This window comes from Topomyia yanbarensis, chromosome 3, assembly GCF_030247195.1.
Source record: "Topomyia yanbarensis strain Yona2022 chromosome 3, ASM3024719v1, whole genome shotgun sequence".
NCBI classification, from domain to species: domain Eukaryota; kingdom Metazoa; phylum Arthropoda; class Insecta; order Diptera; family Culicidae; genus Topomyia; species Topomyia yanbarensis.
This window is the reverse complement of record NC_080672.1, coordinates 165,027,177-165,051,961: the sequence shown is the minus strand read 5'-3', so window position 1 is coordinate 165,051,961 and position 24,785 is coordinate 165,027,177. Positions and strand designations below refer to the sequence as shown.

The 24,785-nt window shown below is 37.2% G+C and overlaps 1 protein-coding gene across 1 annotated transcript in view; it reads right to left on the bottom strand.

Annotated features, from left to right (window-relative positions):
* The window catches only part of LOC131693041 (regulator of hypoxia-inducible factor 1-like), a 44,665-nt gene extending 20,224 nt beyond the window's left edge, over positions 1–24,441 (bottom strand). Inside the window, exons 1-2 of the mRNA XM_058980514.1 lie at positions 24,229–24,441; positions 23,944–24,089 (exon numbers count right to left, since the gene is read on the bottom strand). Coding sequence (XP_058836497.1) covers positions 23,944–24,089; positions 24,229–24,313 — 231 coding nt within the window. The 5' untranslated portion in view covers positions 24,314–24,441. The remainder of the gene's footprint in view (positions 1–23,943; positions 24,090–24,228) is intronic.
* Between the last annotated feature and the right edge of the window lie 344 nt (positions 24,442–24,785).

Here is a 24,785-nt window from a genome sequence, read left to right as displayed (position 1 = left end):
AGTAAGACAATATTATAACAAAGGTAGTAGAACACAGCCTTTTGTATAACTTTAGGCTCAAACCAACTGAAAATAGTAGTGTTGTTGTGCATTGCATCAACTTTAAAAAATTAGTTTTTTAAACATTATATTCCAAATTTGAATGATAAAAAAGATACATTATACGGCGAGATCCGGCAAAGTTTCTGAAGCAGTATTACAAAAGTAGATTCTAGCTATCTGAAAAACATTCGAACTCTTCCGATCTTGTCCGATCCACAGATTCCAAGAGATTTGAAAATATTGAAATTTTTAGTAATTTGAGGTACACCGAAATGCCGTAGGGCCAAGTACTATGTTTTTCAAAATGTATCTCTATGAAAATATGCACAGGCGTCCCTTTTCTTCCCCCTTTTCCACTGATCAACTGTTTTTGCAACTGGAAAACCAAATGTATTCACAAAGATCACCTCGAAATTACTAGTATTCGAAAGGATATAGAAAATTGACCTATGCACTGGTAGGTGGATAGATGCCAAATTGTTCCAAAAACCAATTTTAGTCTATTTTTTGTTCATATTAAGGCATAATAAAAGCAATAGCAGCAACAAATAATTTTGACCAGGAATTGACCCCAGTTACTCCTCTGTGCAGCGCTACAACACGATTATTCTAGCAAGCGACTATTATCTTGCAGCAAGCAAAATGTAGCGCAACATGACACATATGTATCTAGGCATTTGATACGGTTCCGCTAAACATAGGAAAGTGAAGGTCACACGTTTGCTCATGGCATGGTGTCGTTTGGATAAATGGAAACCGGCAATCAATCAAACAATTTCAAGAATCAATGGAATCGTTTTATCGTGCATTTCAGATAGCAAACATTCAAGAATAAAACATCATCGGCCTTCCGACGATCAGTGCTTTCATCTGTCTACTAATGAGATTGAGGACTGATATAAAAGCCGGATGACCATTCCTACTGAGTCGTGGAAAACTTTGTTTCGGTCGTAATTATGCTGGCCTCTGTGAGAAAACAATCATAAACAAGTAGGCCAAAAGAATTCGAAAACAAACAGTAGAGAGGAACGGTGGGTAGGGCGGACAGAAGGTATAAGATGGACACATGGTTATTTTGAGGATATAACATTTAAAATTCAAATGAATTGTATGTGTACCATTATGGATAACCTTGAATTATGAATCACTCAGTACACCTTGAATACTGTTAAACGTGCACAATTTAGGCAAACTTTGATTATCAGTAGAGTATCTTCATGCGGATGAAATGCGACCGAAGCCAAACACTGGACTCCTAGAACCTGGAAAAAGTAGACGACTTCGTGCGGGCTCTGACTGTGTGGAATCGAGGAACTGATGTTATCAATGGCAATTTAATATATAACTTCCCCGTGCTGTATAATAAGTGAACATTGGAAGTGATTGTATAGCAACGTGACAACGGCAAAATCAATATTTGAAAATTTGCTTCAACTCTAAAGTGGACCTCAAAATGTAATTTTTCATCTCGACTGGAACATATATATTAAGAAGAACCACAATAATGGCACAATCTACCGATAGAAACACTAAATTGTGATATTTTGTGTTGTGATCATCATATCGCCAATCTGTCCGTCTTACCCATAAACGACTAAATATCTGTTTAACCTCAGTCTGAAAAAAGTGCAGAAATTTCCTCGTTTTCTATTTATTTAAAAAAAATATACCTATTTATTTTTGTAACATAACCCCTCTGGACACTCGAAAACCAACCTATGGAACCACAACATAAAGCATTGCATTGTGAAATAACCTGCCTTTGCTATGTTGTATTTGAGTATATCCTCAATAAGTCCGCATTACCCTCTGTACCTCTACGTACTTGAACTTGAAAAATATTTATGCTTGCGTGATGGGGAATTTCAAGAGTCGTGCAGAAAAGCAAAGCATCATTTCTAAGACGAAATCCAATCAATCAACAACAGATCCAAGTCCACTGTCCAACTGTACCATGCCAAGTCAAACACTGCGATCAAATCATTAAAAAGCCTGAGTCACTGTCGGATACATGCAAACTAATCATCAACGGATTTGTATGAAGGGTATATCTGCAATATACATATGTATGTAAAACTTGATGTCCATGAACTCGACGCAAATAGGTGCGTTTGTTTCCAATTATTCTCCACCGCCGTATTTGAATCGTATTTACGTATCATCCTTAACATAAGTAGGGATCCCAGATGAATGGGCGTTCGTCTTGTATCCCCAAATATATCGAACCATGATAAACCTGAAGCTTTGTTCGTGAATAAAAATAATGAAATTAATGAAAAGTAAATGCATGGTTTAAAAGAAGTAATGAAGTTATCATAATTTAAAAATGAGAAGATGATTTAAACCTGTACAATATTTTGTTATAACGAGTTAGCCAACTTTTTTAATAATATTTTTCTAAAATCTTGAACGAATTTTATGATAATGATCGAGTATGTATCCAAAAAAAATCTTCAAAAATGACAAGGACATTAGAATGCGTAGACAGTATAGAATTTGTATACAACAAACACTTCATCGTATCCAACCATTTCGGATGTTCTCCGGAATTACGTCAGAATGAAATGCACATTTTTAGGCTGCTCAAACTTGTGTTGCCACTATTAAGTTTCTTTCCACTTCCACTACATACACATTATGGTTCCGATAGAATGTATGGGAAAAAGGTAACCTTCTCCTCGACAGCCTCAACAAACGAGTGCAGGGTTTGGCCAAAATCGACTTCTCATTTCATCATCTCATTGGCTAATCATTGTCGTGCCTTTGTGCAAGTGAGAATTACTCAAATTATTAGTCATTACGAACAATGGTGCGGTGTACGAGACGAGTGGGCTGCTACAATAGATCAATGAGATGGGCCCAGTGAAAAGTACTCCCAAATCTTGAGGCTTTAATTTTCTTATTTCAAGGATTCCATGCATACCGGGTTATCAATTATATTTTATTAAGTTTAAAACTCTTCGAAAGAACTTCAGCCAAATATATCTCGAACAGCAGTAGTAATAACAACATATTTGGGATCGGTAGTACACTAAAATCTTTTTTATCCGTTTTTTACGCGGATTTTCGAATAAAGGCGGTATTTTACGCGGTTTCCAAAAACCACGTTATTTAAAAAAAAACGCTAATTTTTTATACTGTTCAAACCACGGAACTTTGCTCAAAGAACCGTATTTTTTATTTATAAATTTCGGAGATATGAAGTTTTTTTTCCATTGAACCTAATTTCGAGTTCCATTTTAACCACTTTAGTTGGTGGTGCATGTAATGATTAAGATAAATACGAACACAGTCAGCCGCATAGTTTTGCTACAGATAAGGGAATGTAGTCTAGGTTGGGACGGGTTTGCTTAGAGGCTGACATCTTGTTTCCATGACAATATTGTTCAGCTTGTAGTACACTATTTTGTAGATATATTATGTGGCTTAATGTTTGCGAATGGAAAATGTTTACTTGATATTTTAAATAAGACTCAGGATCAATTTTCTACAAGACAGCAAAATGGACAAAAAAGTATCGTATAGGTTGGGACACTTCAAAAAATTAAATAATTAAAGGCAATTTAAACTTTAATGCATTATATTTACTTTTTGGTTAATATTTATTTGTTAATTGGTATTTTAGAATACGAATAAGTAACTGAAAGACTTATTTACTTCTATTTGACAAAATTAATCTGACTCACAGTTTTTACATATAAAACTTGTACGCAATCTTGTACGCATGCGTAATTGTATGGTGTCCCAACCTATACGACACGCTTGTCCCAACTAATTTTTCGAAGAAAAAAACTCAATGAAGCAAACGCAAAACCCTGATCGGTAATAACATTTTAGTTACTTCTTAACACTTTAAAATTATTTACGTTGAAATTTCGATGAAAAAGATTCAATTTAAGATGGCGCAAAAATCAACACAACAAAAGATTTTTCGCTCGCTTTTTGACACTGCTTAGTGCAGCTGTGACAATAATGAACTATAACGTCAACTTGGTATAAAAAAAAGATGGGTGGGTAATGTCAGAGACATAACCGGAGTGAAGTAGAATACACTTTAGACCGGTAAATTCTGCTCTGGAATAAGCAATTTCTATGCGATTTTGTCGTCTTTTGCACATTCATAGTTTATTTAAAGTATTTTTGGAATTATCAAGTTGACAATTTGCAACATTCTTTGAAAATATTGTTGAACTTTTATGAATGAAGGCACGCAAACGAGCGTTTAACCGTCGTCCTACTACCAGCATCAGAGAAGTAGCAGATCAGCATTTTTCGCTACATGGCCTGTACCAAACAGACCGCTCGTAAGTCCACCGGAGGAAAGGCTCCCCGCAAGCAGTTGGCAACAGCCCCCTGGCAACCCTATACTATCATATGGAGTTTGACAGCGACCGACATATATGGGGCGTTATAGCTATAAAGCCCCAAACAAAGAATTATGTTCGGCACTATGCTCGATATTCAAGCATTCCACACGACGTTTTGCATCTTGTGGGATGATTTAATATCATATCATTCAGAAAATCGACATTTTGTAACTAAATACAGCTTCTAATCACTCGGTTGAAAATCAATGTTTTGCTTTCATGGCAGTGATGCTGGCTGTACAGAGACGTCGTCCTTGACAGGGAGCTGGTTGGCAACGAAGGCCGTGTAAAAGTGCCCCAGTCACGGTTGGCGTTAAGAAGCCTCATCGCTACCGAACAGAAACTGTCGCCCTGCGAAAAATTCACAGCTATCAGAAATCGAGCGGGCCTAAATTGTGACCCAAAATAAACCACAAACCAACAAGTTGTTTTCAGAACCAGCCAATTATAAAGTATTATTATTATACATGAAATTTTCCATTGCCTTACAACCTCTCTCCCCCTTTCCTCCCGGCTTGAATAACTATCAATCTTGATGATGCTGTGCGGTGGGGGCACTAATTTTGATAATGGAAAATTTAGGCTTGCGCGTTTTCCCCAAAAGTTTTTTAGCTGTGCTGTTTTCAAGGAAGTTGTAGTTGAATTCAAAATAAAATAGTTTATTTCTATTGTCAGAGATGGACCTTCCAACGAAAACTAGTCTGGCTCGCTTGGAATCGAATTGTATGGACCAACCACTGCTTTCACAAAATCTATTATTTTCAGTAATTGAACATTCTACACAACTAGTCACAACTATTTCCAATCAGCGCAAAAATCGAAGGTTTTCATTCAGTACAATAGCAGATTTTCACTTTTAGAAAAACAGGCAACATTCTGGCCGAAATTTTTGAAACGGAGCACCTATATCGAATCGTTAGAAAACGTTCGATTTTTGTAAATTGAATCATTACACTAACCTGTCTACAAATAACTTTTGATTTTGTGCCATTCTACGTGAAAGCGACGGTATTGTTTACAAGTGGCTCACTTACCATCCAACGCTCTTGACAAGCCACTTTCTGCTGCTTGTAATAACAAAATTTCAATTTCATTCTTTGTCAATAAATTGATGGCCCTGAAAAGGGCCTTTTGTTTGGGCAGTGTTCGAAATTTACTTGGAGCTGGTGTATATGGTAACAGTTTTGGTGCCATGGAAGATGGCGTGCTTGGCCAACTCTTCTAACAGCAGCAAACGGACGGCGGTTTGAATTTTGCGGGAGATACTGCAAACGAACTGCTGCATGCTGATGCTGGAAACGAACTGAGCGTGAGCAATAGCATGCTGAGTTTTTATACCTGACTGCAGCACAATGTAAGCTCGTCCTTTTTTGTGTTGTCCTCAATATGTGTTCTTCGTAGCTCCACCCTTTCGTTGGTCGACCACATATTTTTGATAAAGAACAAAATTGAAATTGTGTTTCCAATACGGAGATTATCGACCACTCAGGGTAAAGAGAGTAATGGAATACGGCACTTTGGTAAAATGTTTGAGAATTGAAACCTTTTTTGAATGCGCCTAGTAAAAATGTTTTCCACTTCACTCCAGTTTCTTTCTGACCATATTTGCAATTTGCGTACTGAAATAAATCATAATTTAGGGTTTAACCCAAATTGCTCTCCAGGGAGAAACAGTCCATGAAACAGAAAATGCAAACTTATTCTATGAAATGATTCTGGTGGCCCTGAAAAGGGCCTTTTTTATAATGATACAAGTGAGTTCCACCTTTTCAACTTCCTAATCCATACAAAGTGCGTCCCTGCCGCTTCAGAGTATAGACGACATTCATTGCGGTTTAGCGCGTGGCGTGTTCAGTGTAGGTCACGGCATCTCGGGTGACATTTTCCTGCACACCCTCAGCATTCGTAGATTAAATCGGAGATGCATTTTACACCACCACGACGAGCCAGACGCCGAATGGCAGATTTGGTGATTCCCTGGATTTTATCACGAAGAACCTTGCGATGACGCTTGGTACGGGAACGCAAACATGATACCGCTCATTGGACAAGCATGTTGCTCGTGTGGTAAGCGAGCACCCACTGATACAAAACAAGTTACTTTTTTTTTTTACTTCAATACGATATTTATTTTCAATATTTTGTGTTACAGCTTTTACATTGTTTACATTATTTTAGTGGTACAGTTTGGTTTTTCAACTTTTCATCTATGTTTTACATTCTTCTTTTTATAGTGTTGATATTGGATTTATATCTAATGCATTAGAGATATGAAGCACTGTTGTTTTTTGTATACTTGAAATTTCTTATAACTACTTCACCTAAACCTTAACCTATATTATCCTAATTTGTTACCTATATAGTGTTCTAATGATTTCATGATCCGAAGATAAGCATTTCTCTCTGAATGTAGTCTTGTCTTTTTCAATTTTTTCCTCTAATGTATTTTGTTCTGCTAGTGCATGTACGAGAGATGTTCGTGTCCAAGGGGGGAGGTTAAATATCATTTTTAGAAATTTATTCTGGATAATTTGGAGCTTATTCCTATGGCACTTGGCGCATGTTGTCCAGATGGGTGATGCATAAGTTATTACCGGAAGTACTATTTGTCTGTATATGGCTAGTTTGTTTGTGGTGGATAGTTTGGATTTTCTGTTGATTAAGGGGTACAGTGATTTCAGAAGGATATTGCATTTTGTAATCGTTTTGTTCACATGAGCATTGTAGAGAAGTTTCTGGTCCATGGTTAAGCCAAGATATACTGCCTCTTTGGACCATTCAATTTGGTTTCCATCGATTTGAACTTTTACGCTATCGGGCGGAACAAGTCTCGGGGATTTAGAGTGGGGAAATATGATAGTCTGTGTTTTGGTTGGGTTTATACATATCTTCCAGCTATTAAGGTATTCGACTATTGTATTCAGCCCTCTCTGTAGCTTAGCCACAAGGGCACGAATCACTCGGCCTTTGTATATGATCGAGGTGTCGTCTGCAAACTGAGCCAGTATACCTCCATCCGGAAGGGGGGGGGGGGGATATCAGATGTAAATATGTTGAACAGTATTGGACCAAGAATGCTGCCTTGGGGAACTCCTGCACAGATGTTGAATTTTTCAGAGGGCACATTGTTCAAGTGGACTTGGAATTCTCGTGTTGCCAGATAGCTCCTTATTATCTTAATAAGGTAGGAGGGAAAATTAAGGCGGCGCATTTTATATATTAAGCCATCATGCCAGACATTGTCAAATGCCTTTTCAACATCCAACAATGCCATGGCAGTCGTCTTGGATACAGCTATGTTTCTGTGAATTGTGCTGTTGACTCTAACCAGCTGATGGACTGTGGAGCGGCCCCTTCTAAACCCAAATTGTTCGTCGGGAAGGATGTTGTTTGTTACTGTAAACTCTATCAGACGGGACTGAATAACTTTCTCAAATAGTTTCGATAGTGCTGAGAGAAGACTGATAGGTCGATAACTTTTTGGGGTGGTAGGGTCTTTGCCAGGCTTCAGAATCGGGACAACTTTGGCTACCTTCCAACAGGTGGGAAAATGACCAAGCTCCAGGCATTTGTTAAATATTACGGGCAAGATGCTGAAAGGATAGTAGGCTGAGATGTTTTAGCTCAATGTTAAATATGCAGTCTAAGCCAGGAGCTTTCATATTTTTAGTTTTTTTGATGGCAGCTAATAATTCATCCTCGGAGATAGTTTGTTCAACCGCAAGTATAAAGGGGGTATTATCAAAAATTTCGATGTCTTCCGCAACGACAGACTCGTATGGGCTGGCCATACCTTGCCCAAGATTATGGGAGCTGACAATATGTTGACCAATAGCAGATGCTTTTTCAGTTGGGGTTATAAGCAGGGAATCACCACACTTTAGGGGAGGGATCGGCTTCGGCCTGTTTCTAAGTAGTTTAGATAATTTCCAGAAGGGTTTCGAGTGGTTTTCTAGGTTGCTTAGTTGCTGCGAAAAGTTCCTATTCCTAATTTCATCGATTCTTTGTCTAATGATACGAGTTAAGTTGTTAGCTGAAGTTTTCTTGTCAAGAAGTCCAGTTCTCTGGAACTGTCTGCGATATATGTTTCGTAACCTAATTAAAGTTTTGGTTGTGGGATCAATACAAATAGACTTACTGGACACAGGAACTTTGCGGATGTTCATCTCTCGGGCAATGTCGATGGCACGCCGGACTTGTTCCAGCATACTTTCGATGTCCTCCGTTGTTTCTGGATGATGATCGTAGTTGATGTTGTTGTCGACACAGCGCTCGAACGCCGCCCAATCGACATGATGGTAATCACGCCGAGTTCTCCTTTGGATGTTGACGCTGGTCCCAACTTCGACCACCACAGGGTAGTGATCGGAGCTAAGATCTTCGCAGATGACGGGATGTGAGATGTGTTCAGCAAGGTTGGTGATGAATATGTCAATGATGGAGCCGCATCCCGATCGCGCAATGTACGTTGGGCTGTCAGGGCTAAGTATTGTGTAGAAGCCATTTTGGAAGTCGTCGTTCAGCACTAACCCGTTTCTGTTGCATCTGGAATTTCCCCAGACTTCGTGTCTGGCTTTGATGTCGCCAGCGATGATAAATCTGCTCCGCCTTCTCGTTAGTTTCTGAAGATCATTTTTCATTTGTGTTGTTGTACCTTGGCTCGCCGAGCACTGCCTAGGGCAGTACACAGCAATGAGGATGATTTTGCCAACCGCCGTTTCCACTTCCACCCCGAGCGCTTCAATAAATTTTGTACCGAAATGAGGAAGTACCATAAACTTTATACCGCTTCTGAGAACGATCGCAACACCACCACCCCTAGAGTGTGTTCGATCCAGACGCACTACTACGTAATTCGGGAGAGAGAACGTAGTCTCAGGAGTCAGGTGGGTCTCAGTGATGAAACCCAGGTCAATGTTCTGCGTTCGAAGAAAGTCCGCTAGCTCTATTTGTTTTGCACGCACTGAACGGGCGTTCCAATTCACTATTCGCAGTGGCTCACACACCGTACTGAATTATGAAGGTACCGAGCACTTGGATATGCTCGCTTTTCGTCTTGCAACCACGGAGCGCAGAGCTCATGTCGACGAAAATCTTCATTAACTCTGTTGCACTAAAGAGCGGGGCAGAGCTAGTGGTTGGGGCAGCTTCAATTGGTTTGAAACCAGGAGGGGTAGGACGTGGATCCTGCAGTGTTGTCAATCGAGACGAGATATTGCTCAGTTTCGGGAAATTCATACTATTCAGCTCAGGCACGGGGGGAACCGTCTTAGTTGCATGCCGCCCAGGGCGATTTGTTGTTGCTTGCTGTCTTATCTTCAGGAACTCGATAGGTTTCGGGCAGGATCGTTCAGTTGCTTCGTGAGAACCTTTGCAATTTGCACAGCGTGGTGTATCGTCACTGGCGATAGCACACTCGTTGGTGGCGTGATTCGAGCCGCAGCGATTGCACCGGCTTAACATATGGCAGTTCCGGGCACCGTGTCCAAAGTGTAAACAGTTGATGCAGTGAGTCACATCTCGTCGTTTATTGCGATAGTGTTCCCACTTTACAATAACATGGTCAATAGCCTTTAGCTCTTTCAGCTTTTTTAACGTTGTAGTACCTTTCTTAAAATGTATCAGGTACAGGGCATCTCTAAATGTGCGCTTGTCTTCTTCGCGTCGTTTCATCCTGTGTATTGCCACCGGTGGCACGCCAAGGCCGACCAGCAGTTGCATCAGGGAATCTTCACTTACTAACGGTAGTCCTCGCAACACCACTTTATACGGCTTATCACCCGGTTTATCGTGCGTAAAATATTTTGCCTTTATTTGACGTAGGTATTTTTCCACCAAATCATATTCCTCCTTAGAGTTACATAGCACCTTGATGCCGAAGCGACACAGTTTGAAAGTTGGATTCATTTTCAATGCGTGAAAAGCTGTTCGCAGTGAGTGGTAATCACTATTAATAACCACCAGGGGCGGTAACTTGGTTTTTCTGTTGATGGTTTGCCAATTAGTTTCGTCACATTTGTCCGGATCAGCATCCGGGTTGATATCGCAGTCCAGTGAGGCGTACGTGTTCCCTGATATCATTGATACTTGGCTGGTTGATGATGGGCTGGATGCAGCAGCATCTTTTTTCCGCTTACGACCGGAACGATCCTTCCTCCGTCCTCTTTCGCGTTCAGCCGCCTTCTGCGACATACTACTTCTTCCGTAAATCTTCCGTAAAAATATTCGTCCGTTCACAGTCAGAGCAAAACGTAGAATTGATACAAAACAAGCTCGCGTGACCTGTATATATATAACATTCCCGTATGTAATGAAACGCTTACATGCTCCTTTTTGACGACTCTGCGTGGGATATGCTGGCAAATTGCGCATTTTCCTCGCTGTTTTCGAATGATTTTCTAAAAATCCTTGTTTTGGTTTATTTATAGTAGTCGCAGTAATTCCGAAATTTAATACGAAATACGTGCACAAATTTCCGATCAGATAGTGCAAAAATATTGCGATTTCGTCCAGTAGAACGGAAGATATTCGCATTTCAAATCTGGGAAAATTTCTCAACTGAAATTTTTGAAACGGCACCCCAAATTGAAACGTTAGAAGTATTCTACTTCAAAAGTGAGCTACGATCGAGTCTAGTATGTGCTAAAAATAACAGATGGCAACACTGCATATGAACGAAAATATCGAGCTGTCCCAACCTATACAGCGTCCCAACCTATACGAAAATCCCTTACCATTTGTCTATAATGCTTTACTGCGAAGTTTTATCTCATTCTTGACGTTCACTGTAATTTTTCGGGGAGAAGGAGGGACACCATAACTCAGGACTTGTTATAGAAATTGTAGCGCTCGATTCGAAACTTTGCTTGGCTTAAATGCGAGTATTTTTCGGTTTTCGCCCCAGTTTTTTTTTATTGAATTGCTTAACAAGGATAGAGCAAAATTTTTAATACCATTTGTTGCACTGGTAACTAATTTTATGGTAAGTAATAAACAAAATATTATAGTGCATCGCTCTTGCAAGTCTCTACGACGGTCTACAGCGATATCACAATGAGGCATTTCACAAGCCGGGTGTTTGACATTTCACAGAGGGGTTTGACAACCGATTTGTTTCGTTCTACTGGTTTTCCCGTATTTTGTTAGATTATGCAAACAGAAAAATATATACACCGAATGTCGTTGATCCGGTTCGTTTGATGTTAGGTCGAAACGCCAGTTTGATCGGACGCCGACCTGGAACAAGTCCAACTGATAAACGTCAGAAGAGATAAACAAAAGTATTAGCTAATCAGAAACGTTGCATGGAATGCCCAATAAGAACAACATAAGAACTTCTCATGTTCCACATAAGTAATCTAAAACTTGTGTATGAAAACTATATCGATCGATTCAATATTTCGCTTCGCTCAACTGCGCATATTTTTTCGTTTTCAGCCGATTTTTATTATGAAATTGTATCACGAGGAATTAGCAAAACTCTTGAAATCAATTGATGCAGTGATAATTATCTGTATATTGAGTAATAAACAAAATAGTGCGTCAAGTCCCTACGATGTTCTACAGTGATACACAACAAGTGCCAATTGTACAAATGCCTCCCCGGCCATGCACAAAATTTAGAAAAAACCTATCAGAGCATTTATTATTGTTTTCAATTCATTACATAGAATTTTTAGCATGAATTTCTGCTGAGTGTTTTAGGAATAGTAATTTCAACACGTTTTTCACATTTTGGTGCATTCACGGGTGCGTAGTTAAAATAGAATTATTGGAATAAATTTTATATTTCTACAAAAGGCTGCTATTTTCAGAGGCGCATTTAAATATTGGAAGTAAATTTCCATGTTTTACAGTAAATATACACTTCGTTTAGTATTTTCCCTCTACTGAAACCATGCTGATTGCATAATATGAAATATATTTTCTTGAATTTCTGTATTCAATGTGGATTCGATGGCAGTATAAATCTTTTTTATAATTCGACTATCATTTGAAAATAAACTTAGCTAGAACTTGTTTCTATGAAATCGTGTTGAATTTGTTTTTGCAGTAAACTTTTTGCCGTTGCTGTGTTAACATGTTCTATTCCGCAACTTTTTGATTGTAAATAATACTGCTTGTGAAACGTCCTAGGCGAGTACCTGCATGAGACTATATTGAAAAGAAAACTTGTTCTATACAGTAGGTAGTAAATTAGGTATTCAAAATAAAATTCATTGTTCCGCATCAAGATTAGAATACTTCATACCAACAAAGTGTGCTACTTGGGTATAATCCCTCTTGAAGTAATACCTAATGGAATTTCCGGAATAATGAGGATTGGGAGGAACAAGTGATTTAGATTTAGTCGGTAGACTTACTACAAACTACTGCGGTAATAATCCGACACTACCACGAGCCAGCAAGCAATGCTAATTGTTATAGATTCCTTCTCCATAACTAATTTATTGAGCTGAATCGATAGATACACAAGACTCGGCTTTACAGACCACGGAAAACCTTCATAGTTTGAGGGTTTGTATATGTTTTCTTTTATAAGAAACGTGAAAAATCCATCAACACCCCCACCCTTTTTGAGAATTTTCTGCGAACGAGCCAGGAATGAGATGCGTCGTCTGGTTACCGAATAACCTCAAATGGCTTTTGTCGCAGAAAGGAAGCAACTTCGCCAAATCTATACCGCAATTGAACCTGCTCATAGAATCACAAGATGTGCTATACACATACTGCAAAATTTGCCGAGCTTAAGTAAACAAATTAAATTCCCGAGCGTGTATTTCAAGCATATACAGTGTGTGAAAATTAGCACGTTCTTGAAAATTTCACAACCTTATTATACATACATTGTTTATGTAGCTACATGTGAGCAGACCTTGAATTGCTGCTAATTTACTTTAAAGGGGTCGACTACTTTGGGAAGCCGAAGAGAAGCAATTTCAATATATTTCATGACTCGAGAAAGGTACTCGTAATTATTGTACAAACAAGGAAACAAAAATAATTTGAAATTTACATAAATTTGCTTCATTTATCAACCAAAAACCTCCGCTTCACAGTGGGACGTAATCAAGGGAAGCAGGACAATGATATCCCTGATGAAACTATTGGTTTTAGCACTTAGGTGTCTGCGGAATGGTTTCTTTATTTTTTTAGTACTTTGATATAATGGTAACAAATTTTGATTAAAGGGGCTGTATACCCAGATAAAAAATTACTTTCTCATTTATAGTTTAAACAGTTAGGCGTCTATAGTAAGTTTATAGAGAAATTTATTTTGAAAAACTTTGTCTAGTCTGCAAAATGTCTATCTCTTAAGAGAAAAGTGATTTAAACAGAAGTACATATCGGGATACCCCCTCAAAAAAGATTTTTACTATAACTTTTGAGGGATTACATGAAAACCGGCCGACCACAAAATATGACTATCAGCGAAGCTAACGGAACTTTCCAGTTGTGTTGGATTTATGAATCTTCATGACTTTCTCTGGCAATTGCAATAATTTGATGCAAAAGCAATTTTTCAATAAGGCGTAAATGTTTTTGCGTGCATTACTTTCAATTTTTTTTTGTTCGATTACTGTATTTTAAACAGCACAACTATCTGAGAGCGAGTTGTAGGGAACCAATACTTCTGCACGAAAAAATAAACACTGAAAAAAATCTAACGATGACTTTACATATATTTTTAAATTTCATACTAATTGGCATTCAAAATTGAAATTTCATTCTAAAATATGATTCTAAGTATCATTTAAAATCAAAATGCATTTAAAAAAAATCTTCCAAATATATCCAGCTTTTTACGTGCCATAATGGCGGTCTAAATTGTTCAGTTCGTAATACGTTTAATGGCCCTTTTTGACAATAATCGTTTACGTCGACCGCCCAGCGAGATTAAGTTTATTCAATGAACGCCCGACATCTTCAACTGGACGTTGCTGTCAAGCTGGCGTAAACGGTTATTGTCAAAAAAGGGCAATTAAACGTATTACGAACTGAACAATTTAGACCGCCATTATGGCACGTAAAAAGCTGGATATGGTCGATATATTTGGAATTTTACTACAACAAAACCAATAATTTAGTGTAATTTTGCCCTATTTAAAAGTAATTCGCTTTTCACCAACATAAAATGTCAATAGTAATGATAAATATTAAATTTCACAGACGTATATTTTTTCAGTGTATATGGATCATTAAGAAGCTTTCAAAGAAAAACATGTTTTACTAACAACTACTGACATATTTTTTATAATTCATACTCTTTGCAATCAAAAATACGATTTTCTTGTTGAATATGATTCTGAATGCCTTTTCAAATCAAAGCAGTCTCAAAAAAAATTCTGAAATGTAGTACCTTTCGAGATATTTGAAATTTTGTTCAACAACACAATTATTTTGTTTTATTACGACATTTTCATAAGTTATTCGCATTTTTTCATCAACTACAATGGAGTTTTCAAAATACCCATAAATTTTGTTGTAACTTTCCATTTGATATGAAGGCGATATTGTGAATCATTTGAAAGCTACACGAAAACAACCGTAGGGTCTAATGCCTAAACTGCAGTATTGAACAAAACATGAGTAACAAATCCGAATTTTATTAAAAAGTGTCAGTAAACTATATCGTTCTTGAATCGAAACAAAGTAAAACTCCACAATCGATGGTTCAGAAGTCTAATTTTATTCTATATTGTTATCTGGGCCAATAACGACGGCTCTAAAAAATTTCTTGTGAGAAGTGCATTTTTTCGTTGGACAACCAGTTCAACTTTTTGTTTCCTCTTGACTGAACAAAACAACCGGGAAAGGTTGCGTTTCACAACAAAAGTGTTAACCAATTGTTATTCTACCATCACGACGCTAATATCACACAAAATTCCTAGAAAACTACGAATAGTTCGAATTTGTTACAGTAAACTACTAAAATTTGTTATGTCAGTTGTCATAATATTTATCTCTGTCAAAAACGGGATGGAACCGAGTATATCACAACTCTGTTCCGATTGTATTTTACCGGAAAGTTTAATTTCGGACCACACAGGTGGAATATTACGCTCCACTCCTTCAAAAAAGGACTACACAGGTGGAAGATTATGCTCCACTAAACCAAAAAAGAAGTCTATAAGTCATATTTCAATGTACAAAGTAAATCAGAGCTATATGTGCCGAATAGGACGATCAAAGGATGTTCTGTTGAAGTCGGATGATTTTCCCGACTCCCTACAGTGGTCGCAAACGTACCAAAACGTGCGTTTGAGGGGGGGGGGTAAGGGTTTGACTTATTGAAAAATTATCCCAAAAACTCTACGTAGGGGATAGCTATTTTTGACGTAGAATGTGTATGCAAAATTTGAAATAAATCGGTCAAGTAGTTTTGAATGGCAGATAACACCGCAAATCGTGTTTTTTCCAGAGACGTTCCACAAAAAGCTTTGTCACTGAGTCGCTAGTTGATATTTTTGCATGAAAAAATTACAGAATGTTATTGAAATGATGTAGTATAATGTACAAAAGTTTCGCTTCACCCATCTTTCTAAAAAAATTGACAAAAAACTGATTTTTTACGCCCCCCCCCCCTTAATAAATGGTGCTCTAGAAGTTGATTTCAGCGATTTGGTCCATCTGAACAGTATCAGAATGGAAGCCCCTACCTTATTTTGATGTATACTGAATTGCCCTTAATCCACCTAAAAGCAAAATAGAAAATTTATTTACACTAACTTTCGAGATAGAGTAATGAAGTCAATGTCAAAGTTATAGAAAATTCTACAGCGAGAAAACGTGCTGAACATGCACACTTTCTAAATGTAATGGTGTTGGGAGAGATAACCAAAAAATCATCCTTTCATTATAACTTTTTTTCTGAGATTTTTGCAAATCTTCAAATGTTGTATGAAGTTGTTGGAATAAGGAAATTACAGATAATTGTCGAAGATGTACACATTATTTAATTTTTAAAACTTAAGAGTTATTAAATGAAGTATATTAAAAATAACGCTATTTTGAACGGGCACCGTCAGCACGGTAAACATGTCTTACTGCACCGAAAAATTATTAAGTAAGAACCGCAATCGAGAAGAGCCCTAATGCTGGAATAAAAATGAATGGAAATGCATTAATTTTTCAATAATTAAAACTGTAGTTTTCGGTCAACGTGTAAAAATCACGTCAAGTCGTGCGTATTGGTGGAATAATTTAGTTAGAAATTGATGCTTATTACAATTACAATAATTGATATCTGTACTGCTAAAAACATCTTTTTCAAACTAACTACAGTGCACAGCAGGTTTCGTTTCGCGCCATTTAATTTATTTCTAAACAAGTAATTTTTTTTGCGGAATATTTTACTGGTATTGGCAGATAAATAACTGCTTGAGTTGGGTTTGGCTTGCGATCGGAGCAAAAAGGCCACTCGAAACTTCTTCTGATACAATCATCGAATCATTATACAATTATTCGCACCAAACTAAAAATAGCTTGCCAATAATGAGAAAAAAGCTTTGTTTACATACTTTGTTTATGAATAGATCCATGTATAACTAGCAGCGTATCGGGACGTACTTATTGAGCACCGCTGTCTGTGGCAAACACGTGTGCCAGCATTGAACTTGACGTCCACATCAAGTGGTCGGTTGCCAGCTTTGCACTTGCATATTTTTGGTTGTTGTCCTTCGAGGTAACCAGGCTTTCATCTGAACGGGGTGTTATTTATACAGTTATTTTTTGAGTTGAGGCGGAAGATTATGCTCGTGGCAAAGATATTCATCTAGTTTGTATTAGATGTACGCTTGGATTTCATCTCAGAGGGAGAACATGCATACAAAAGCGGGAACCTCTTAACGAGCCAGAAATTAGAGTCCAACGCAAAAAATAAAACATCGCGCAATTGAATTTAACGATATCGAACTCTTACTTAGAACTTTCCGTGATATTTAAATATGTACATATTTGAAGAGCAAAAGCAGCGCCAACTAGTTTTAATCTACCTAGTAGAGCAATTGTGCCTTTCTCATTTATCCAAACTATGATTCCATAGCTGCTTATGACAACATAATTGTGAAAGTGTCTACATTGATTTTACATTTGGAACCTATATGAACGAAAATGATAAGCTACGTATCGACGGTGCAACACTTGAAGCAAAAAATATAGGGTAAAGAGCTTATTTTAGTACTATTAGGGAGGCTACCTCACTATTTCATTCATTAATCTGCATATAATTTATGGAATGCGTAATAAATGGCATCAGCTTTGTCCTTAAGAACAAATACAATGACACAAATGGTACGAAAACTGTGAACTGGTCATGTTTGAACGCCACAAAAACTCGAATCGAATGCCCCAATTATCCCCAATTATTATTCAACAAACATAACAGACGCTGCTCCAAATAGATAGGGTGAGTATAGATACCGGCTGAAAGTAGGCTTATTGCCCTAATATGTTCCTAGATGGGTTAATGAACATTGGGTAATTTTTTTTTTCGAAGCGAAGTGAAGTAGATCGCACCTTCTAGTATGTGGAACGGCTGAAGCCGAGTGAGGTGTGAGAGTGGTGCGTCTTAGGGGTGGGAGGGTGTTGAAGTTTCTAGCAATCTTCCTGTATGAGAAAGGTTGAACACTTGCTAAAGAGCCAGAATCAGTCCCACAAAGTAGATCTTTCGTAAAAAAAACTTTGTTGGGTATATCATCAAATCTCCAAGATTCGTGCATTTGGGAGACATTGAACATTTTTCATTTCCAGCCTATATGGAACCATCTATGAACAAATTGTGTAAGTTTAAGAGGGGGGGGGGGGGGGGTAAGGGTTCCAGCGTAAAAAAATAAGGGGCCCTATTCTCACAGTCACGTCGCCTAGTGATTAGAGGGAAATTTTCTTCTAGTCACTAAATGACGTGACTGTGAGAATAGAGCCCCACTTTTTTGACAAATTATTTTAGAAAGATGGGTGGAGCTAATTGATCGAAACTTTTGTACATTATACTACATCAAATCAATAACATTCTGTAATTTTTTCCTGCAAAAATATCAACTAGCGACTCGGTGACGAAGCTTTTTGTAGAACATCTCTGGAAAAAAAACATGATTTACGGTGTTACCTGCCATTCAAAAACTACTTAACCGATTTCTTTCAAACTTTGCATACACATTCTATGTAAAAAATGCCTAACCCCTACGTTGAGTTTTTGGGATAATTTTCCAATTAAGGGGGCTTTTTACTCATAAAATGGCGAAATTTTTCTAGAAAAACAGCGATTATGCCATTTTATTAGTAAAAACGTCTTTAATCCACCTAACAGTGTGATGAGACATTTCTTATAACTCTTATCACTCTCTTCGGATATTATATCGTTTGAGAACATTTAGAGCTTGATGCTTCGCGATGTTTTTGATAACACATATTACATGGGATAGTGGCAGGACTCAGAGAATCGCTCAAATCAGCATAGGACAACATCAGTGCTAGAAATCTCAAACCAAATCAATGGGAAAGCGACTTTTTCCAAAGGTGACTTCCCAGTAGTATCCTTGATTTGAATTATTATCGCTAATCCTAATGCCAAAGAACAAATAAAAACCTCACGAAAACGAACCGTTTGGGAAAATCATCATCATTACTGGAATTTTCATTTTAACGAAACTTTTCGATAACCTTCCGTCACTTGCGTTAATGCAATGGGTGCACAGTGCTCTGAAAATCTAGCGAAATCGCCTTAGGGCACCAACGGATCTGTAAAGAATACTAAAAATTAATTTCTATTCCATAATTTTCAGTTCAGCAATTCGAGAGATCGTGTTCACCGCAAGCCATGAAAAATAAACTACGTTGTGAAGCGATGGTCACTATTTATTAAAAAATCACGGTTAAATAAAAAATAAAACTATTAAAAAATTTCAAATAGTTTATAATTTTCACAAACTTATTAGGAAAAATTGTTTAATGAGCTTTCGTAATATTGTGTAGGAAAAAAGGTGAAAATTTCAGTATTTTCTCTATCTGCAACATATAAACCCTTAAGTATACCAATTAATTGGTATACGAATTGGAATAGGTCCGCCAAATTTTGGAAGAAGTCTATAAAATAACCCCTTGAAAACTACCTAAAATTGTTGTAATTCGATGCAATAAAAAAATCTCCAAAAATGAAATGTACCTATTAATGTGAAACACAGTGAATAATACATACAATAAAGACCCATTTTTATCAGCCTTATGGCGTATTTTAGGCTGACAAAATGGGGACATTGACTAAATCGGGCAATTTTTTTTCTTTATAATAAACTGAAGCTGTTAAAATATTCTTCTCGTCCCTTGATGTAGTCTGGTAACTACTTCTGATTATGATGAACTTTTTATTTTCGCATATTTCGCATATCTTCATGATAAGGAAAACATGCTCAAGAAAGGATTTACTCGAATTCAGTCTTGTTCGTCTGCTAGAGCCCATCAAACATATGTTCATATTTGGCTGATAAAATCGGGGTTTCAATGTGTTATAATAGATATTCAGCATTCGGAAAAAGTTTCTTGTGAACGAGTGTAGAACGACTTTGTTTCTACTTTCTTGAAATCAGCGGCGTAGCCAGAAATTCGGTTTGGTGAAAATCGATCATACTGTCCAAACGGCATAATTCCGAAACCGTAATTTTTCTAGTTTTAAAATTATGCAGAATTATTTTTCAGAAAATAGTAACAGTGTTCGTGTCTTTAGCGAATTTGTTGAGACTTTATTGTAGTCATGAATATTAACCTGAGAAAATTCACCATAAATACTTCTTGGACGATATACCGTCAAAATTATTTTATCAAATGATGCGCTGTTTAACGTATGTAAAACTCATCGAAGATACTAAACCTCCGAAATTGGCGGTTTCAAAATGATGCTATCTTGACCTTAAATTACTTTTCTAAAACATTTGACCTATACATATAATTGGTCATACAACAAAAATCAAATGCTCATCAAAATCGATCAGGACCTGCTAGAGTCGAATGGAATTCCTAATTTTTCATAAATTTCTCTCTACATTCGGAAAGTGTTATCCTCGTTATTAATCATATTACGTTTTCGTCTCAACTCGACGCATTCCCAAAATAAAAACCTGTTTTAATCCACCTAGTGGTGCAATTGTGCTTGTCTCATTTGTCCAGACTACGATTCCATGGTTGGTTATGTTCAATACAATGGTGGAAATGAATATTACATGTTCAGTTCGATTTGCACATACATACAATGGATCGACAGCCACGATCTTGAGATACTATGTGATACTGAAGCATCGCTTGAAACCATCGGCGGATCATGGAGAAAGATCCGGGAGGTCCAGGTCCTGCCGAAAATTTTCAACTTGTTAAGAAATTTTAAACTAGTTTTAATTTTAAAGTAGCAACCCCTCACTGCATACTCCCTCCGGGTCGGCATGATTGACGATTTTTGGAGTGATTGCATAACCTTTCTATATGAGAAAGGCAAAAATGTACCAAAGTCCAAAGAAGTCAATTTTTGTCAAACATCTCAATGTTTCATGCATTTTAAAGTCATTTGGCATCAAAAATACAAATTTGATTTTGGAAATTTTTCATTTCAGTTTATATGGGAATTTGCTGCGTGATTGCACTCTTTAACTCGTAACTCCGGAACCGGAAGTCCAATCAATAAAAAATTCAATAGCAGCGGATGGGACGGTTGTACCTTTCATTTGAGACTAACTTTGTGCAAATCGGTCCAGCCGTCTCTGAGAAACAGAGGTCACATTTTTTTTTCTACATACACACATACACACATACAGACACACACAGACATTTTTCGATCTCGACGAACTCAGTCGATTGGCACATGACACTCGGCCCTCCGGGTCGGGATTAGATTGACGAATTTTAGGGTGAATGAGAAAGACAAAAACATTTTTGGCAAATGTTGAAAGTTATGCATTTTTTTTTTGGTGAGCTGTTCTATGTTTCATAGACATTAAATCAATTTTAACTTCGCTTCCTATTAAATAAAGGCCCTTATTACATAATAAATCTGAGGATTATGATTGATTACAGAACTCTGGAATTTTCTATTGGAATGTTTTCAGGCAGGAATTTGATATTGATGCTATTAGACAACTGTGAAATAAGGACCAATAGATCAGTTACATATCAGGACCCCATTCCGACAATTTATCAAAAGTCCTCATGATATTTACAACAACAGGTTATCAATCTACGGATCAGATAATTGTTATTGTAATATTGAATTAAATCAGTCTGCATCAATAAATTTTTAACTTCAATCCAATTTTTTTTTGGGTGTGGTGAAGGGGGTTGTATGGTGTTATACCCCAAAACCCTTCTCTTGGCTACGCCGTTGCTTGGAGTTATTTATTTCGCTTTTCATTTTCCGATATGTTTCAGATCGATCCGATGGTTATAAGTTAGAAAAATTGCAGTCAGAAGGTTCGCACAAATGAAAATTTTTGTACTGATAAGTTATCAAGTTCCTTCCAGACAACTTGGAAGTGTTCGGTGATTATTTCTAGCGGTTGTAGATAGTAAAATGAAATACATAATTCGTTTTATCGAAATAATGTTTAACTTATTTCAATGGATTATTACTATATTGCACAACAAAGAGGCGACAAAGAGTAATCAACAAACAACAAGCCATAACTTTTAAAGTATTCAAAATAGATATTTAAAGTCTTTAGTAAAGTTATTCGCAAAAGTAAGAGCTACAAATTTGCTGAAGACATCATTTCGATATAATCACTTCCAAGAAAATTTGTGAAAATATCTCACTCATAGGGAGATTAATCAGCAAAAGCACAATACCAAAAGAAAGGGCATATTATCTACATTAAATTCTCCAAAGATACTATTGACCTAAAATAAGCCGTTTTGGCGTTAATAACAGATTACATGTTTTTGGTCATATTTCTGGCAATGGGAAATGATAAAAATCTTTCGTCCGCATTTAATGTTAAATATCTCATTTGATAATAGTCCGATTTCAACAATCTATAGCTTGTTCGAAAGGTATTCGTTAAATCTGTCTAAAAACATATAAATTGTTAATCTATGTTGTCAATTTCGGCAAATAATTTAAAAAAACTGCAAAAAACGCCATTTTTACACATTCAAACATTCATATCTTGGAAACTAAACATCAGAATCAAAAACAAATTAATAGCGCTCATACTGTTTTTTTAGTTCTTTCATTTAAAATTAGTTTGGATAAGATCGGTTCAGCCATCGCTGAGAAACACGAATGAGAATTTGTCCGTTACATACACACACAGACACACACACACACAGACATTGTCCCAAATCGTCGAGCTGAGTCGATTGGTATATAAGACTCGGCCCTCCGGGCCTCGGAAAAATTCTTGAAAGTTTGAGCGAATTCTATACATTTCTTTTATAAGAAATGTAAAAAACCCTTAATTGGAAAATTATCTCAAAAACTCAACATAGGGGTTAGGCATTTTTTGCATATTCTATATTTCCAATTTAAAACTTAAACTGCATTTTTCTCACAATTCGTGTATTTTTATTTTGAAAATAATTATGCCATTTTGTTTCGCAGATAGTTTTATGCAGAAAAACATCCAATACATCAAGACAACTTGAGCCAATCCCAAGACACATCCGTTTGAAGCAAAAAAGCTCAGAATTTCTCATCACGTTTCTCGCTATATCTCAGTAAGCAATCAGTATGTCAACATTCTGAATACGCCACTTTGTAGAGATTTTTTAGACAAGTAATGTGACATATTTAATTCAGTTTACCACAAAATGGCGTTTGTCATAAGATAGCACAACAGCAACTAAATAACAGCATTGTGCAGGCATTTTGAAAGAAAAATGTGATTGTTCCAGAATTCTTGACAATTTATTCACGAATTTTGGAGCATTTTTCCCTATTCGAAGCAAGGTAAAGTGCACCATAGCTGCAATAAAACAGGTGTACTACAAGTTAGGCTTAACCTTCTCCATTGTTAATTTTTGAAACACACGTCGCAAACAAATTGCTTATACCTGGGAACAGCATCGCAAATAGCAGCCATATATAATTTTGACCACGATCCGACTTAAGTTAGCCTTGTTTGCACAATTTCGCTAAATGTTGCACTTTTTGTTTGCAATTTTGTTTATTTGACACTCGTGCGAAATTAAAAATGTCTACTTCTTTGCTTCACACCCGATGCATCAGTCTGAGCGGAACGACCTCAAAATGTAACTATAAGAATTATAATTAAGCAATTGGAAGTTTACGACTACCATAATGACCAAAGTTTATAATCTCTCTGTCAGGGGGTAAATAAAAACATTTTTTTTAATTTTGTTATTTTAGATCTTACTGATAAGATCTTAAAAACACAACTTTTTTTGTGTTATCATAAAGTTTAGTCAACTCTCTATAATTCGTTGTTGGGCCGTTCCAAAGTGTATTGTTTGTGCACGAGTACTTGCATGTGTCATTTTTGCAACTCAATAGTTATCAAGGTTCATGGATGTGTTAACTGTTTAATATACATACACTGATCTGGCGCCACAGAGCTGATTTTGTGTTCTCTTCGAGGTGTGCCTTCACTACGCAGTACTCGTACTCGGGGTTCGCACGCCTGCAGTCATCGAAATCATCGTAATCGTAGAGTTTGGGAAGTTTCCGCCACGGCTCGGTTGCTGCAAATTTTAGTATGAAATTGTAGGATTTTATCAGTTTTTACCAGTTTTATATATCAATTTTTAATTGGTGCCCACAGATCGTCGGATTGTAAACACTGATTTTAGACAAACAAGTAGACAAACACTTATCACTCACTTTGATCTTCTTCGCACCAAACACCGACAGCTAAAATAAACACGCCGACGGTCGCTAGGATCGAAATGTTGCGCGACACCATCATGATATGTACATATCGGTAAGCCGACTTCCACAATTGTCGCGACGTCGATATCGTGTGAAAAGCCGTTGTACAAGCGCGCGCAATTCACATGTTGCCTCCAACAACGCTGGGAGAAGACTAATGCGGCTCGTAGTTCCAAAATTCGCCCCCTGTGCGGCAAATCAAATCCGCGTGGCTTTCAATGAATCGGAGAGTTTAATGGTTTTTCCTTCACCTTTGCATCCGTACTTGTGGGCAGCTGCGGAGAACGCGAATAGTTTAGCGTTTGCTGAGGGTGGTATTCTAAAAACTATTAGGGGAAAGTACACTGTTATGGGCACAGCGGGCAAGATGAACACTTGACAAGGGTGGCCCAGAGCCCCCGAAAATATACAATTTATTGAGAAATTTTTAAACTAGTTTCAAACTCAATTATCGCTAAACTAATTTTTACTAAATGTTCAAATATGTTTGCTAATGGAGGTAATCTAAG